Consider the following 16,327-nt stretch of genomic DNA (forward strand, 5'->3'; position numbering starts at 1 on the left):
TATTATGTCTTTGAACAAGGTATATATAATGCCAGTGTTTCAACATGTGAGGATCTGCAACCATAGATTCATTTTTATGTTGTAGATGTTGTTATCCCATCAAATATATCTTATCCTCTTCAAAAAATAATAATTAGGCTTCTTCTTATACTTGTATTAAACCCAACAATCAATAACCTCTTGGAAATTCTTCATACCCTGAATACTTCGTTAATAAAATTAATTTTGTCGATTAAAGAAACTAAAAAGTTTCTGAAGTGAGCAATATATATAGTTCTCATCATAATTGGACCTTTTTCTTATTCTATACCTTTTAATTTGGTTGTATACATTATATAAATAATGTATATTAAAAATGTCAAGAGTTCGATTCCTGGGAGTAACACTGGTTAAAATGGGTAGTCACATATTTCGGAAGATATTAGTTTATTATTTATTGGATAATGTGCTATCCTTTATAGTACAAAAAAGAATAACAAATCAGAAATATGTATTGTAAGGTATAACTCACCTATATACCATTATTGATCCATCATCAAATTATTTACTAATATTGTATATAAGTTTTTCTCAATAATAGTGTTCCTCTAATATTCGGTATAATGTAATATATTACAGATGCATGACTCTAGTTATACCAAAAAAAACAATCAAATCCAAAAAAGAATCTTCTTAGTTTCCAAATTTATTGCAACTAACAAGTCCTCCAAGTAGGACACTATTTCTCACCACAACTAAAATGAGCCATTAAGCTCCATTAATAAGCATAAGGAAAATATTGCAAATAGGTCAAGGGAGACCATCATTTTCTTTCGGACAATATTTTTTTTTGGGTAGGCAAAATGGTAAAAGTTTATTAAATATAAATAAGAATCACAAATATTTCATAAGAAGAATACAAAAATAATAATCAATTACAAATCGATGTTGAAACATGTTCAGGGTTAGCTACCCAGTTCAAATTATTTATTAAGTTAATGCTCTTCTGTCCATTAATCCAAAGTCAAGATCCTTGTGAATTCCAGAATTTGCTGAATTGAATGCTTGGTAAGTTAAAAATAAGATAATTTTTAAATAGTCATATAGCCCAAATTATAGCTAATCTTATGACACTCCAAAATTTTGAACAATATTTGTGAGATGTGATATGCCTATAAGTAGTAAAATGATATATGGGATCAAGAGGTAGCATAGTGATGCTGATATCCAACTATTAGTAAATAAGTTGTCAGAATAAGAAAAATCACGGGAAGAGAAAAAATATGGAGAAGATTCATGATATTCGTTGCAAAATTGGCATAAAGGACCTCTCAAAGAAATCGACAATATATTTATTTCATGTAATAATTTAATTTTGTACACAATTTTTTTAAGGGGAAGAATAGAGCTCATCACTATCATAAATTTAAATTTAATCTTCCTGCTTTACAGAATTTAAGTAACTGGGCTAACCCTAAGGATAACTCCTATAACAGTTAATTAATGATATTGTTTCTTCTAATTCCAAGGATGATTATTTAGTGTAATATCTATATATTTATATACATACAATACATTATTTATATTCATTTATATTTTTTTTTTTGAAGACTTAACAATGATATAATAATTTTGCATAAAATTCATACACTTCCACTTACATTTTTTGTCTTATTTAATTGTCGGCAAATTTATATATTCAATTACTGATTGCTGAGCCAAAGCTAAGGAATATTATTTTCACTGACATACAGTGCTTAAGGTTGCTACAATAAAATTTTATATGTTGACAAAGTCTTACCTGTATAGTTTTGTATTTTTGCCACATTTCATGATACCACCAAAATGTATGGATAATAACTCAGTCAAGGTCATTCAAATGTCCTTCAATACTGACAATTTTTCAATCATGTGCCATTGATTTTACGTGGTGTATATATGTAGCTAGACTAGGGTAAAAAAAGTAACTAATTTAAACTTTGTAATAGTCAATGATGATAAATGATATAATAATAATATATAAAACTCATATATTGTTAGTACATATATTTTTTATTTTATTTTATAATATGTTTATCCTTCATCTTATTGGGAAGGAAATAAATCTCCTCATACATGTCTTTTTTATAAGAAAATTTCCAAAAATTAAAAAAGAAGTGGACAGCTAAAGTTAAATTTTAAACTGCTTTGGGAAAAAAGTTCTTGATATCTATTTCAGTGCATATACTATTCTACTCTCTTACAAGTTTATTAAGATGTTTAAATCTTGTCCTTGTAGATTTTTATGTTGAATTTTGATATTTTAAATTGAAATTATTTCTAAAGTGAATAAATAAAAACTATTAATTATTGATAAATTATAACGAAGTGTATCAAAATAATCTTAATCTAATAAATAATCTCTTCTGAACCTTATTTGAGTTATCTTAAGGATATAAGGATCATGTATGTTTGCTTTGGGGAAATGGTTGATTCCATTTTCAATTTTCTGACAATTGCAAAAAATAATCATTTGTTTTTGTTTTCATTTCAAATATTTATACCGACAATGCCAAAAACAATAAATTATTGTTTTCATTGTTTCCTATGTAAATACTTGAAAATACAAAGCATATTGAAAACAAGATGGTATTTTTGCAATTATTGTTAATAAAAAATAATACATAAAACATTTTTTCGAAATAAGCCAACCCTAATTGTGTCAGTTAATTCATGAATTATAGCTAAGAGAAAGCGTTAATAATTTTAAAAAATCAAATATAGAGGCACAACTACAAATTCAAACATGATATGAATACAACAAACCTACATAAAAATAAGCATTGATATATTTTTTATATTACCAATGTGTTCCCACTCTATAGATAAAGAATTAATCTCTTTCGAGATCAGGTGTGTGATTGTCACTTCCAACAAGGTCGCTTACAGAAATCGAACCCTTCACCTTTTAATCTTTCTGAGGATTTAGCAATATCTTACACCATAGTTTATATGTATTATAATGTAAGGGTCTAAAGAAAACATTATGGTCGAGTTTGAGGGGGAAAATTGAGTATGACAAGGAAACTTTGACGACATGAATAGCATTAATGGAATCTAAGAGTACCCTAGAGAGTACAAAGCAACATATATTTTAAGGAACGTAAGGGACAAGGTAGGGGCAGGATATGTGTTATGTAGATATTGTTTTGTTGTGATGATTAATGGGTACACATGTGAATATATAGTTTGGTACGTGATGTTGTCATTGTTGAATGGTGACAATAATTGAAACAACAACAAGTTACACCTCTAAATCTATGTCTTTTTAGATTTATCAAAACAATTCGTACAAGGGTATTCAATATTCTAATCCATATATACAAGTTAATAGTTATGACACTTCAAAAAGATTGATGGAACATCAAGTTATGACTCTTGTGTTAATAAAATTGAAGTAAATTATTATATATTTGAAGTTCACTATCTAATAACTTTTGTTATCCTAAGATTAAGTTCGAATTTAAAATTTTGAAAGTGCGTTGTCTCACCCTCTCCTTTTAGACAAAAGAAGAAAAATAATGTTTTCTTATTAAAAAACTTAGATTTAATTATTCATATTATTTCTAATAAGTTATATACTTATATTTTCAACTTACATCATATTATCTCTTTAAAATAAATGTATAATTATCATGTATAATAAGATTTTTTTTTAAAATTTTAGAATATATAAATTTTATTTATGAAATTATTTATTTATAATATTAAATTTAATTAAGAAAAACTTGCAGGCAGTTATCAGAAAGATTTTTACTTTTTGCCATTGATTTATATATATACCAATGTATAAAGGGAAAACTTTTAGGCAATCATCTAGAAAAAAATTAATTTTTCGCAATTGATTTTTAATTTTATTTAATGCTTAAAAAATTAAATGGAAAAGATGGTAATTATATTGGTGTAATTATCAAATATTCAAAATTTATGATGATAATTGTATTAGCGTAATTATCAAATATTCAAATTTTATTACCACTATTTTATATTTAATTAATTATATATCTCTATTGAACATACTGCATATATTATTTACCGCTCATAGTCAAGTTTATTTGATTTTACATTTTAGCATACGTAAATTTTACTACGACCATATTAATTTATAATATGTAATTTATTATATATACATCCCAAAAAACTCAAGCTTCTTTTTAATCTTAATAGATTAACTTTTTCTTTTAAAAAAAGATATAGACGTGGGAAATAATTACTTAATCTGAAATCCCACGTTGTTTCCATATTTTGTATATAATAAAAGTGAAAATGATAAAGTTAGATTTTATGGAAGCAAACACATAATATGTGGAATCATATATGTCGGTTTCCCCACCTTTTCCTTCATTCTTCACTTCAATTTCTATCAACTAGTTAAGAATGTTCTTTTATTATTCAACAAAGTGAAGCCTTAACTTGTAAGCAAGCGAAAAAGGCATAAATAAGATTGTTCTTTAAAGTTTAAACAACGTAGTAAATTGCCCATAAAAAACGTAGTAAACTAATTTTTTAAGGTAAATGTGTTAAGGAATTTGTTACATGATTAAGTTAGTTAATTAAATATGTAAATATGATAGTATCGGTTATATATTCTCCTAATCTTCCAATCCACCATTTTATTTAAACTATATCGCCACTCTTTTGTAATCTATAACTATATAAGAAAATAAGGTTTATTTATGTCAAGTGTCAAGCTCTCAGCAAAAAAATTCCCTCCTAAAAGGCTATACTTTCTACCATACACCCTACCATACATGATCAAAGTCAATCCATACATATTTGACATTTCCTATCCTTTGCTTAATTAATGAATTAATGAATAATAATAACACTACTATATATGACTTTTACATAAATTAATATCATCAATAATAACTCATCATCATTTTAAAATATGCACAATTACCTATTATATATGACTTTTCAGTTATTACCTATTAAAACATTTGTTTATTTTTATGACCAAAATAACACTGATTGATGTTAACTCTTCATTTACCAAAGCATTTTTGCTTCATGATGTGCATCTCTTCATATTTTTTTATTCTATTATATATTTACTATTTCATTTTTGTTCATCATTTCTGTTAATTGTATTGTGTTGTTGGTTTCACTTTCATTACCAACCATGATAATTGTTTTTTAATGGAGCTATAATTTATTTGTTTTTGTTTTTAATTTTACAGCAATCCTGGTCGAGTTTGTTTGACTAAGGACCACTTTGAAAAATGATTGATTATTTATGTTTTATGTATATATTTTGGATGGTTCTGCAATCGCATGCATGACCATATTTTTGCTACCATATTTTTGAAAAATCATTATGGGAGACACAAACTACATCAATTTGGGAGTAACTCACTTATCCATTTGAAGAAAAGATTATCATGTTGGTAACACTTATCGAGATTCATAGTTTAAATTAAATGATTTTGTAATATAGTAATGAGTTTTAAAATAGATTTGATAGAAATTAGAGGTGACAAAATTATTCATAATTTAAAATTTATCTAACTCCATCCAAATTAAAATCATCCAAATCCATCCGTTAGAATTAATGAATTTAAATGAATATAATTCAATGGATAGTTCAAATTAATCCATTATATCCAATGAATATTCATAAGTATATCCATTTGGATGGATACCCAATCCATCCAAAAAAATAAAAACAAAATTTTTTCTTCCAAATAAGCAACAACTCAACTTTGCTATACACCCAAGCAAATTATAAACCTTAAATATTTAAATATTCATAAAATCTTTTATATTATCACCAAGAGATTATTTTATGATTTGTTTCCAATTAATTTAATATTAATATAAAAAATCTCTCTCACCTTTTGTAGGAAACAACAACTCTATTAACTCTTTATTGTACCCTAGAAGTGAAGGGCCAAATATTATATCACTCCACCCTATTACACAGCAAGATTTATTAGAAACATAAATGTTTTTTTTACAACGATTTTGGATACACTTAATATATAATGACACAGCCATAGAGCATTATATAAAAATATGCTACACTTAATATTTTTGGTCATATAGCAAGGATATAAGATATAAAATGTGTCACACTTACAAGAATCTGAGAAATAATAGAGCAGTGTTGTAAAACCAGTTCGTGTTGGCCGGTTCAACAAGTAAACCGGTGAACCAGTCTCAATACAGGTACAATACAATAATTATATCGGTCATGCAATCATACCGATTAAAATCAGCCAAAAGTAGTCATACCCGCCGATTTATATTTAAAATTATTTTTTAATGAAAATAAAAAAATTTGGTTTTTTATTGATTTTCAACATTAATGTTAATATATTAAATATGTATAGCTAATTTCGCCAGTATACGATTTAATTAGTGAACCACCGATTGAACCACTATATCACTATACTAGTACCTTAACCAGTTTGATGACTGTTACGGTATTAATAGCACTGCAATAGAGCATTAAGCTAGGGGTTTGAGACATTTTTTTAATTTTAAAAAACACTTTTTAAAAATGTTCTTTTAAAATGATTTATTAAATAATAATTTTTAAAAGATTTTTTTCTTCAAATAATGCTTTATTAAAAATGTTTAGTTCAAATTAAAAAAATGGATTGGATATACATCCATCCAATCCATTAAAATTGATACATGGATAGAATGAATGGATTGAAATCCATTGGATATGGGGATTGGATAGTTTAAAAATGTAATGTAATGGACTTATATGGATTGATGGATAGTTTTCCCTCCATCCATTTTGATACAAATCCAAATCTATCAAATTGTCACCCCTAATAGAAATAAATCTACAAATTCAATACAACAGAAATAAATGTGCGCAAAGTAAAGAAAAAGAAACACCAAATTTTAACGTGGAAAACCCTTAAAAGCAAAGGGAAAAACCATGAGACAATCTCCAAAAAATATTCTACTATATGCAAGATAATTACAATATTATTTCTATATTTTTCTTACACAAGAGTTACAAATATAGTATTTTCTAGTCAGACCCCTCCTATTCAAATACTACAACAATAATATCATTAAATAATAGAGATGAAACCTAAAATTAATCGGGATTTACTTACACTTTCTATTTTTACTCACTACCAGAAGCTCTAACTTGTGGCTTCTGCGTTCTCTATATTGCTTCAACTGAAGAAGAGTACCTCTATTTATATAGAGCTTTTGTAATGTGAAAACACTACGAATTAAATCTTCGATACAGTTTTTCTACCGACCTATGTGTAGACCTGCACCGTCTATGACTTTCTTCATTTATTCCGTAATGAAATAAGTGTCATGATACATGGCTTTTACTATATCACATGGTTGTACCTAACACATTATGGATTAGATACTTGTGTAGATTAGATTCATAGACCCTCCAGTACATCACCTGGTTTTGGGGCAATATCAAGAAGGTGGGAAGAACACTAGATTGTAGCACAATAAGTGGTTAGACTCTGTAAATCTTGAAGTTGGGTATAAGAGGCTTTACAACTTAAGTGTGGGAAGGGACACACGTGTATGTGACTTAGGAAGTTGGTCAAATGGAGTTTGTAGATGGTCCTTAACTTGGAGAAGACACCCTTTTGTTTGAAAATTTGAACTAATTGATAATCTTATGCATGTTTTACAACATATTACATTAAGGAGAGATAGAGAGGATCATTGAGAATGACTTTATGAACAATTTGGTCAATACTCCGTTAAATATGCATAATAGTTCTTCTTAGACAAATGAACAATTAGGAGGAGGAATGCAATACTTTCAAACTCTTTTGGCAGTCTAAAACCCCCTTGAAAGTTACTATACTCGCACAAAGACTATTTCAAGAGAGATTACCAACATCAGAAGCTTTGTTAAGAGAGAAATTACACAATTATAAACACGGACTATCTGCAGGCTTTGCAATGAGGAACTAGATACTTTTGAACCCCTATTCTTATCGTGCATGTTCACATATCTACTTTAACAGAAGATCTATAATTGGCTTAATTTTTTAAATTGCTCTACCCAAAATACATGAAGACATTTCATAATGTACAAAGGCCTACCAATCAACAAAAAATGTCGGAAGTTCTAGAACATCATTTGACTATCTACTATATGGTCAATCTGGCTTGCAAGGAACAAGACCATTTTCAACACTACCAAGATGGCTATCCAACAAAATCTGGAGACTACGAAGGTGAAATAATGGCTAAGGATTCAAGGAAAAAAACGAAAAAAGTTGTAATTTCACACTTTAAATGAGATTGTAACACATGTGAATGTTTAGTGTCATACTAATTCTACACTAACATTACGCCACAATAGCAAAACAACGACATTTAAAATTGTCATTCAACAGTGCTTATTAGGCGTTGTCTATGTAAGCGCAGTAGAATATAGGGTTATATTCAACGACGCTTTTGAAGTGCTGTAGAAAATAAACATTTAACCGCGTTTACTGAAGCAAACGCGGTTAAATGTCTACTTTTAAATAAGGCAAAATCCCTCTCAAACATTATATCAAACATGTAACAAGCATGTCAAATTCCATCACATTTACCAGATATTTGACAATATAAACATCATTCTAAAATCTCAATTCATAAACCACTGCATGAACTGATCTCCTTTAGTTCAAATTCATTAATCCAGAAGATTATATGCAGTAATGTAAGGGACGAAGGCGATGAAGATGTAAAGGAAAAATCTATGAATTTTTTGTATCCCTTAACTGAAGAAATAAGAAGACAAAAAGACATAGTTTAGATTTAACATAATAAGAATCAAATAAAAATTTAATTTACATAGAAAATGTGGATGAAAAAATAATAGTCAAATACAAGTAATACATACAGAAATTGCAAGTTTGGTAAATCACCAACAACTCCACCTAGCTTCAACCTTGACATTTTCTATATTATAAAATAAGCAGTTAACGTAGATGTAAATGCTAGCAAGAAAAGTGCATTAAAGAAAAATAATTAAGGTAAAATAAAATAACGATTCACCTTTTACTCGAAAATAGAAACCAAAAGCTAATAACTTGCTTGAAGGGAGAAACTATGAGGAGAAGAAGAGTAAGAAAAATAGAATACTGAATAATAATTATATTATTGTGTGTGGGGTTTTGTTTTTAAATCTGCAAAGATTCGCACTCATTAAAACAATCACTTTTGAATATGTGACTTTTAACCGCGCTCATAGCGCTATTAAATGTGTGACTTTTAACCGCGCTTCTTGTAATGAGTGTTGTTGATATGTCACCTGTAACAACACTTATTTAAGTGTTGTTTAATAGATTCAAATCAACAACACTTGCTTAAAAAATGTTGTTAAATATCAAAATTCTTTAAAATTATTTAGTTATCATATTTTGTTCAATATTGATAATAAAATGACAAATAACATAATTTACTTACCAAATATGAGTTTTTGTTGTGTCAAATCATATATCTTAATATTTTATTTAATAATATTGGTTGGTGATTTAGAATATTCTATGAAGTAATAACCAATTTGCATTTTTTGTATATGTATAATCAAATTATGTTATATATGAAAAACTAGCATATGAGTTTCTGTTATCAATTTGGATTATTTTCGTGTAATATTTACTTGAGTTATATCTTTTAAATAAAATTAATACATATTAAGTAATAACTAATACAACCGTTTTTTAAACGTATAACTTTTAACAACGCTCAATGTAATGAATGAACGATGTTGATATGTCAACTTTAACAACACTTATTTAAGCATACGCTGTTAAATAGATTCAAATTAATAATGCTTGCTTAAAAAAATGATGTTGAATATCTTAGACAAACATACAGCAACACTCCTTGAAGAAAGTAATGTTAAAGTTATATCAACACCTATCAAATTTAACAGTATTTGTTTACAAGAGTGCTATTAATTATCTTTCGTATTGTATTTAATAGCGTTGTATTAGAAAACACTGTATCATTAGAAAGCCGTTGTTAAATATGAATTCTGGTGGCGTAGTATAGTCATTAGTTGCACTTATATGATTTTATTCAACTACTTTCGGTATTATTTCTTATATACATCTAATACTTTTTAATTTAATCAATTATTTGTGTATAAAAAAGACATGCACATTCAGTAAAAAATAGTTAACTATTTTAGAAGCCATGTATAGATAATACATGATAAATTAATGATGGTTTTTGTGTTCAGCTAGCCAAAAATATAACTATTTGAGTGCAGTCATTTCAGCATTAGTTAATTAATCTACCACACACTAAATTACATATAGAACAACATATCTTAAGGTGAGTATCCTATAATTACAATTATATTTAAAAAAAATACATAATTAATTATCACAATCAACAATGTTTCTAGCTAATGGAAGCTGATCTGTTTATTGGAACTGCATGCATGGTGTCTAGCTAGCTAGCATAAAAACCATACCATTTCAATTTCAATTTCAATTTCAAAATATAAAAATATAAAAAATTGACTTCCTCAACTTTTAATTGTACTTGCTCCTCTTAGAGTGACATTAGCCATGGTGAACCACTATTACTTGGTTTTTTTATCGCTAAATATTAGCATATTAATATTTTATGTACGAGATTTGAACACTTAACCTTTTTTACTTCATTCATTTTCCATAACTATCAAGTCAACTTATAACTTGTTTTTTTTTAAATTTGTTATGAATGAAACTCAAATCATTTACGGCCGACAATAATATTATAACCACAATTATTACGACCTTGATTAAAGTTACAACTTTATGTTTATGTATTCATATTATAACCACAATTGTAATCACATCGAGCATATTGGTCGCAATCATTCACAGCCGACAATATAAAATCTCAATAGTTAGTATGAAGCTGTATATTACGTGATGAAGTTGGTTCATGACCACTCACTTAGATAAGAAGGAACAAAAGGTAAAATGAAACTAAGTTGAAGTGTCTCATACAATGAGAAGATAGCTATAGGAATGCATGTGTAGAGAGAGATAGAGAAGGGACAAAATTTGATGGTTTGGTGAGAGAAGAAAGAGTGTGAGGATAACCCTAAAAATGCCCCCGTGAGAAGTGTTTGGATGCATTCCTAGATAAGGATCTGTTGTCCCAAACTCTGTCCCAAATCCTGTCCCAGACCAATCATGTTATGTCACGTCAGTTAAAAATTAAATATTCATAACTTTATCAGTTTTACTTTATTGTGATTGGCAGGAGACGTGGTTGGGGATATAGTTGGGGACAACAGATCCCCATCCTGCATTCCCTAATCAAAACTAAACATTCTTTTATTGCTTTCTCCTTCACTTCTTTCAATGCCCAATTTCACTATATCACGAGCTCACAATTCCTCTTCTCCCATTCCCTTAAACTCACAACTCAATTATGATATTTTCACCTTTTTGGTCTACATCAATATTAGAAATATACATTATAATAAAAAGTGTAATATCTATATATTGTCAGTGTCAAAATTTATGTATAATTCACTTGTATTACTTATATTTAAAAGTTATTGATTATTAAATATGAATGATGAATGATACAATAATAGTGTAAAAAACTCTGACATTGTGAGTGGGTATATTTTTTCTCTCTATAGTAAATCCTACAAATTACACATGTGAAATTAATGGTGTTTGAAAGTTGAATATGATTTCTAAATGACCGAGTCATATCATGCTAGTGACATTTAAATTCCACCCACATTATGTAAATCAATTGTTAACCAAGAAAGAAATTCTACAAAAGAGGATAAACTCTAAAAATATATATACCAAAACAACAATGTTGATTGCACGTGACTACTCTTACATAACTCTTATATTGTCTTCTTTGAAATAATATAAGAGAAATACATTTTCTAGTGCACCACTTTTCCATATGAAAAAATATATTAGAAAAAATCTAGAAGCCGGAAGTGTACATGAGTTTTATATATATACTGTCATTACATGATACGTTATTCATGTTTAATTATTATTAACTTTTTAAAAAATGTTATGTAAATAAATGGTGGACGATACAATAACTCACGGTATATAAAAATTATAATCAAAATATATTAGGTGGTATGAATGATTAGTCTAGATGCATCATCATCGATCCAACTTTACTTATACCAATTCTATACATTACTTTATAATGTATCATGATGATACATTTTGAATTATACATTTTGAATTTTATACTTTATCATGATGTTTGTTATTTTTTTATAGGCAAAAGGTAAAATTTTATTGAACTTGAATAAGGATTACAATGTGTTTAGAAGAAAAAATACAAGATAAAATGAAAGATTGTTATTCATTAATTCTACTTATATATTTTGTAATTCTATGTTATTCACACTTATGTTATTTCCTCTCTCTCTCTCTATATATAGATAGGTTTTGGGGATTATTTTGCTTATAAAAAAATCTCACTCATGCTATTTAATTATTTGTACTTCTAAATTATCCATGTCTCATTCTCTCTCCACCTAAAATTTCTAGGTCTGTCACTGTTCATACCATACAAATAATTTACCATCTAAGAAAAGGGTATTTTGGTAAGATAATTGAGAATCTATGTAGTATCTTTGTGAAGAAATGGACACAATCCTGTGGGAAGAAAGTACAAGATTATATGGATTTAAGAGCTCTTCCTCTCTCTGCAAAGTTGATAGCAAAAGAAAAACATAAGAGAAAAGAAAAGCATAAGAGAGCATAGTATGGTTTCTAGAGAGCAAAAGAGAACTGCACTGCATGAGAAGCTGCAACTTCTTCGTTCTATTACTAACTCCCATGCTGTAATTTCTTTATATCTCTCTCTTTTCAGTGGATTTTCTCTATGAATATCATTAAGGAAATCATCCTATACTAAAAGAATGTTCACTTTGGATTTCTGTAGTGTCCTCCCTTATGTTGTTTCTCTTTCTAATTTCACTCACTTGATTTTATTAAATTGCAGACTATATCAGCTTATGTGTTCGTAATATTGTGGTTGTTTTGACCTTTACAAATGTTGATCTTACAATTATAGTGTAATACTGAACATAATAATATGGTCACGTCGAGATGTAATACAACAACATTTCAACCATGCTGAGTCACATTTGCACTGTCAAAAATATTTTCTAATCACAAAAAGATTTCATTTTGACACAATTGCAAACTGCATTGCAACAACCATAATCACAATAATTACAACCACAAATTAAAACACTATACTCACTTTTTCTTAATTGAAATAATGGTCTCTTCTCTGCAATACATTTGTCTATATCCAGAAAGAGCCTTATGCTGTTGAAAAAGCATGAATGTTTGGGATGAGATTTTGATTGTAGTCACTTAATTCTCCACCACAGCTATTGTTTTTCCTATCTAGATTGTCTTTGGGTAGAAAATTGAAACATGATATGATGAACATTATTCAATATATTATTGACATTAGACATTGGAAAATATTTGATACTAATTCTTCTTAATGTGATACATCATTTATATATCTTGTTACTCTATGGATAGTCCTACTTTTATTCTTTTCCTTTGTAATATTTTTTATTAATATAATTTTCTTTTGCCAATCAAAAAATATATATATATATGCAATATCAACTATATAGTGCTTCTTTTATGTATATATATAGTGCATTATCCAATAGTTTTTATGCTTTCATGGTTGATTGCAGTCAAGCAAAACCTCGATCATAAATGATGCATCAAAGTATATAGAAAAACTGAAGAAAAAAGTTGAAAGACTGAATCAAGACATGGCCACAGCAGAAACTTCAAGTGACCAAAATTCTTTGCCTATGGTACTTTCTTAATTGATAAACTTTAATAACTTCTTGTCAGTAATATGTACATATCCATAGTTTATATTCGTATAGTTGTCAGTGTAAAAATTTATACACATTCAATACGTCATCTACCATTCATTTATATTACTTTTTTGAAGAGTCAGTGATGATGAAAAAATGAATGATGGGTGATAGATCGACAATGTATAAAACTTTTACACTATTAGTACATACTATTTTTTTCACATCCATATTTATATCGATATATAGCCCAAAACCTTGATTGTTGTTGCATTTTGTGGATTGATATATATAGGTAACAGTAGAAACCCTAGGAAAGGGATTTCTTGTTAATGTTATTTCAGCAAATAGCTGTCCAGGATTACTTGTTTCAATATTGGAGGCTTTTGAAGAGATAAATCTTAATGTGGTGGATGCTAGAGTTTCTTGTGCAGATACTTTTCGATTTCAAGCAATTGGAGAAGTAAGATTACTTATACAGAATATATACATTCATACTTACCAACTTAATAAGAATATCATTATGTGTCTCCTTCCATACATTCAAAACCATGTTGATAGATAGTTGTATATTGGTGTTCTAAATTGCGGTTATCGTTTTTTATTGGTAAAAGAAAAAATTTATTAGAAAAAATTAAGAGTTACAAGAGAGAAAGAAAAACCAAACAAAAAATTACAATGCAATATTTAGACAAGCTCGAGGCTAGTAATCTAGTTGGAATAGAGAACTGAATTTTTCTTTCGTTGGCCGTTGATCCAAAGTCAAGATTTCACCCTAGCTGATTTCATAATTTGGTGAAGAGATGGCTTAATTGAGTTAAATATAAGGTCATTTCTAGCCAACCAAATTGCCCAAATTGTAGCTAACCAGATGACACTCCAAACTTTCCAAAATTTATTGTCTTTCACCATGTCCATGTGAGTAGTAAAGTGGTGTATCAGAGCAAGAGGAAAAACAACGTTGATCTCCAACCATTTGTAAATAAGTTGCCAAACTGGGAATGTAAGGTTGTACGTAGAGAAGAGGTGGTGAGAGGATTCAGGATGCTCATTGCAAAAGGTGCATAAAGTTCCTCCATCACGATTTAAAGAAATCCCTCTCCGGAGTAGTGCTTCTATAGTTGGGAGTCTATCCTGAAAAAGTCTCCAAGCAAAAGTAGTTACCTTCAAAGGAGCTTTGGATTTCCAAAGGAGGTGAAGATGATGGTTGTTGAGAATTTGCTGGTGATTATGGTGAGTAAGCAGCTTGTAAGCAGATCTGACCGAGTACTCTTTTGATTTGTCATGCCTTCACTCCCAAGAGTCAAATGTGTTGTCCTGGAGCACCGAATGGTTAAGTTCCTGCAAAAAAGTATTAGTTAGCTCAAGTTCTCAAGTAAAAAGATGTCGTCTCCAAGTTAAATGCCACTCCCATTTGCCCCCCACCCATCTACCGAAATCGGTAATATGGCCATCTTGGAATATACTGTAGTACCTAAACTAGTGAAAAAGTTAGTAAATTCACACCAATTATCATGCCAGAAGAAATTATGAAAAAATGCCTTATTCGTTATGTTTACTACATATGTGAAAAATTATGAAAAAAATGTGGATGATATTAACAAAATTATGATCATAATGTTAATGCGGACACTCACAAAAGCACAATATTAAGGCTACATGATTTCAAAAAACATATATCTATATGGATTGACATATATGCACATTATTTATATTATATATACTAGTTGTGACTGTCGACCCATATTCTAATTTTATAATGTCAAGTATTTAAATTATATATATTTTATTTTGGAGATTTATAATATCTATTTTGTATTGAATGTATTTTATATTGTATGTTTATTGGGTGTACTATGATTATAATTTTTATTTTATTATAATGTTCAACTTAAGGTGGGAGAGAATGTTAATATGTTAGTGGTAGTTATATATAATTATATAGTTTTTTTGTAGAAATTAAAAAGTGTTAAGGGCAAAATAGGAAAGTAAAATTACACCATGTGGTAGTTAATTCAAGTTTTGACTTTATATATAGTACTAGTGTGGACAGTGCCGGTCAGTATTTATGGTACTACATATTTCATTTTTTTATAATTGAATATATTTGTTATATTCGGTGTACTTTATATTATAATTTTCGTGTGTTTATGATAATATTTAGTTTAAGGTGAGAGATGTGGTTAATTAATATGTTGGTGGTGGTTAATTAGGATTATATGATTTTTTGTAAAAATTAAATAATGTGAAGGGCAAAATAGGAAGTAAAAATTACATCATGGTGGAAGTTATAACGTGTTTTGCCTTTATATAGTACTAGTGTGTACAGGCACTTCGTGCTCGCCGGTCAATATTGTATGGTACTATGTATTTAATTTTTATATATTTCATTTTTTTATAATTAGAATGTATTTGTTGTATTCGACGTACTTTATATTATAATTTTTGTGTGTTCATGATAATATTTAGTTTAAGGTGAGAGATGTGGTTAATATACATTATAATAAA

The 16,327-nt window shown here is 28.3% G+C and overlaps 1 protein-coding gene across 1 annotated transcript in view; it reads left to right on the forward strand.

The window, feature by feature from the left end:
* The window catches only part of LOC109342614, a 4,497-nt gene continuing 747 nt past the window's right edge, over positions 12,578 to 16,327 (forward strand). Inside the window, exons 1-3 of the mRNA XM_019580558.1 lie at positions 12,578 to 12,805; positions 13,688 to 13,813; positions 14,115 to 14,282. Of these exons, the coding sequence (XP_019436103.1) occupies positions 12,728 to 12,805; positions 13,688 to 13,813; positions 14,115 to 14,282 (372 nt within the window). The 5' untranslated portion in view covers positions 12,578 to 12,727. The remainder of the gene's footprint in view (positions 12,806 to 13,687; positions 13,814 to 14,114; positions 14,283 to 16,327) is intronic.

This window comes from Lupinus angustifolius, chromosome LG03 (assembly GCF_001865875.1).
Source record: "Lupinus angustifolius cultivar Tanjil chromosome LG03, LupAngTanjil_v1.0, whole genome shotgun sequence".
In the NCBI taxonomy this organism is placed as follows: domain Eukaryota; kingdom Viridiplantae; phylum Streptophyta; class Magnoliopsida; order Fabales; family Fabaceae; genus Lupinus; species Lupinus angustifolius.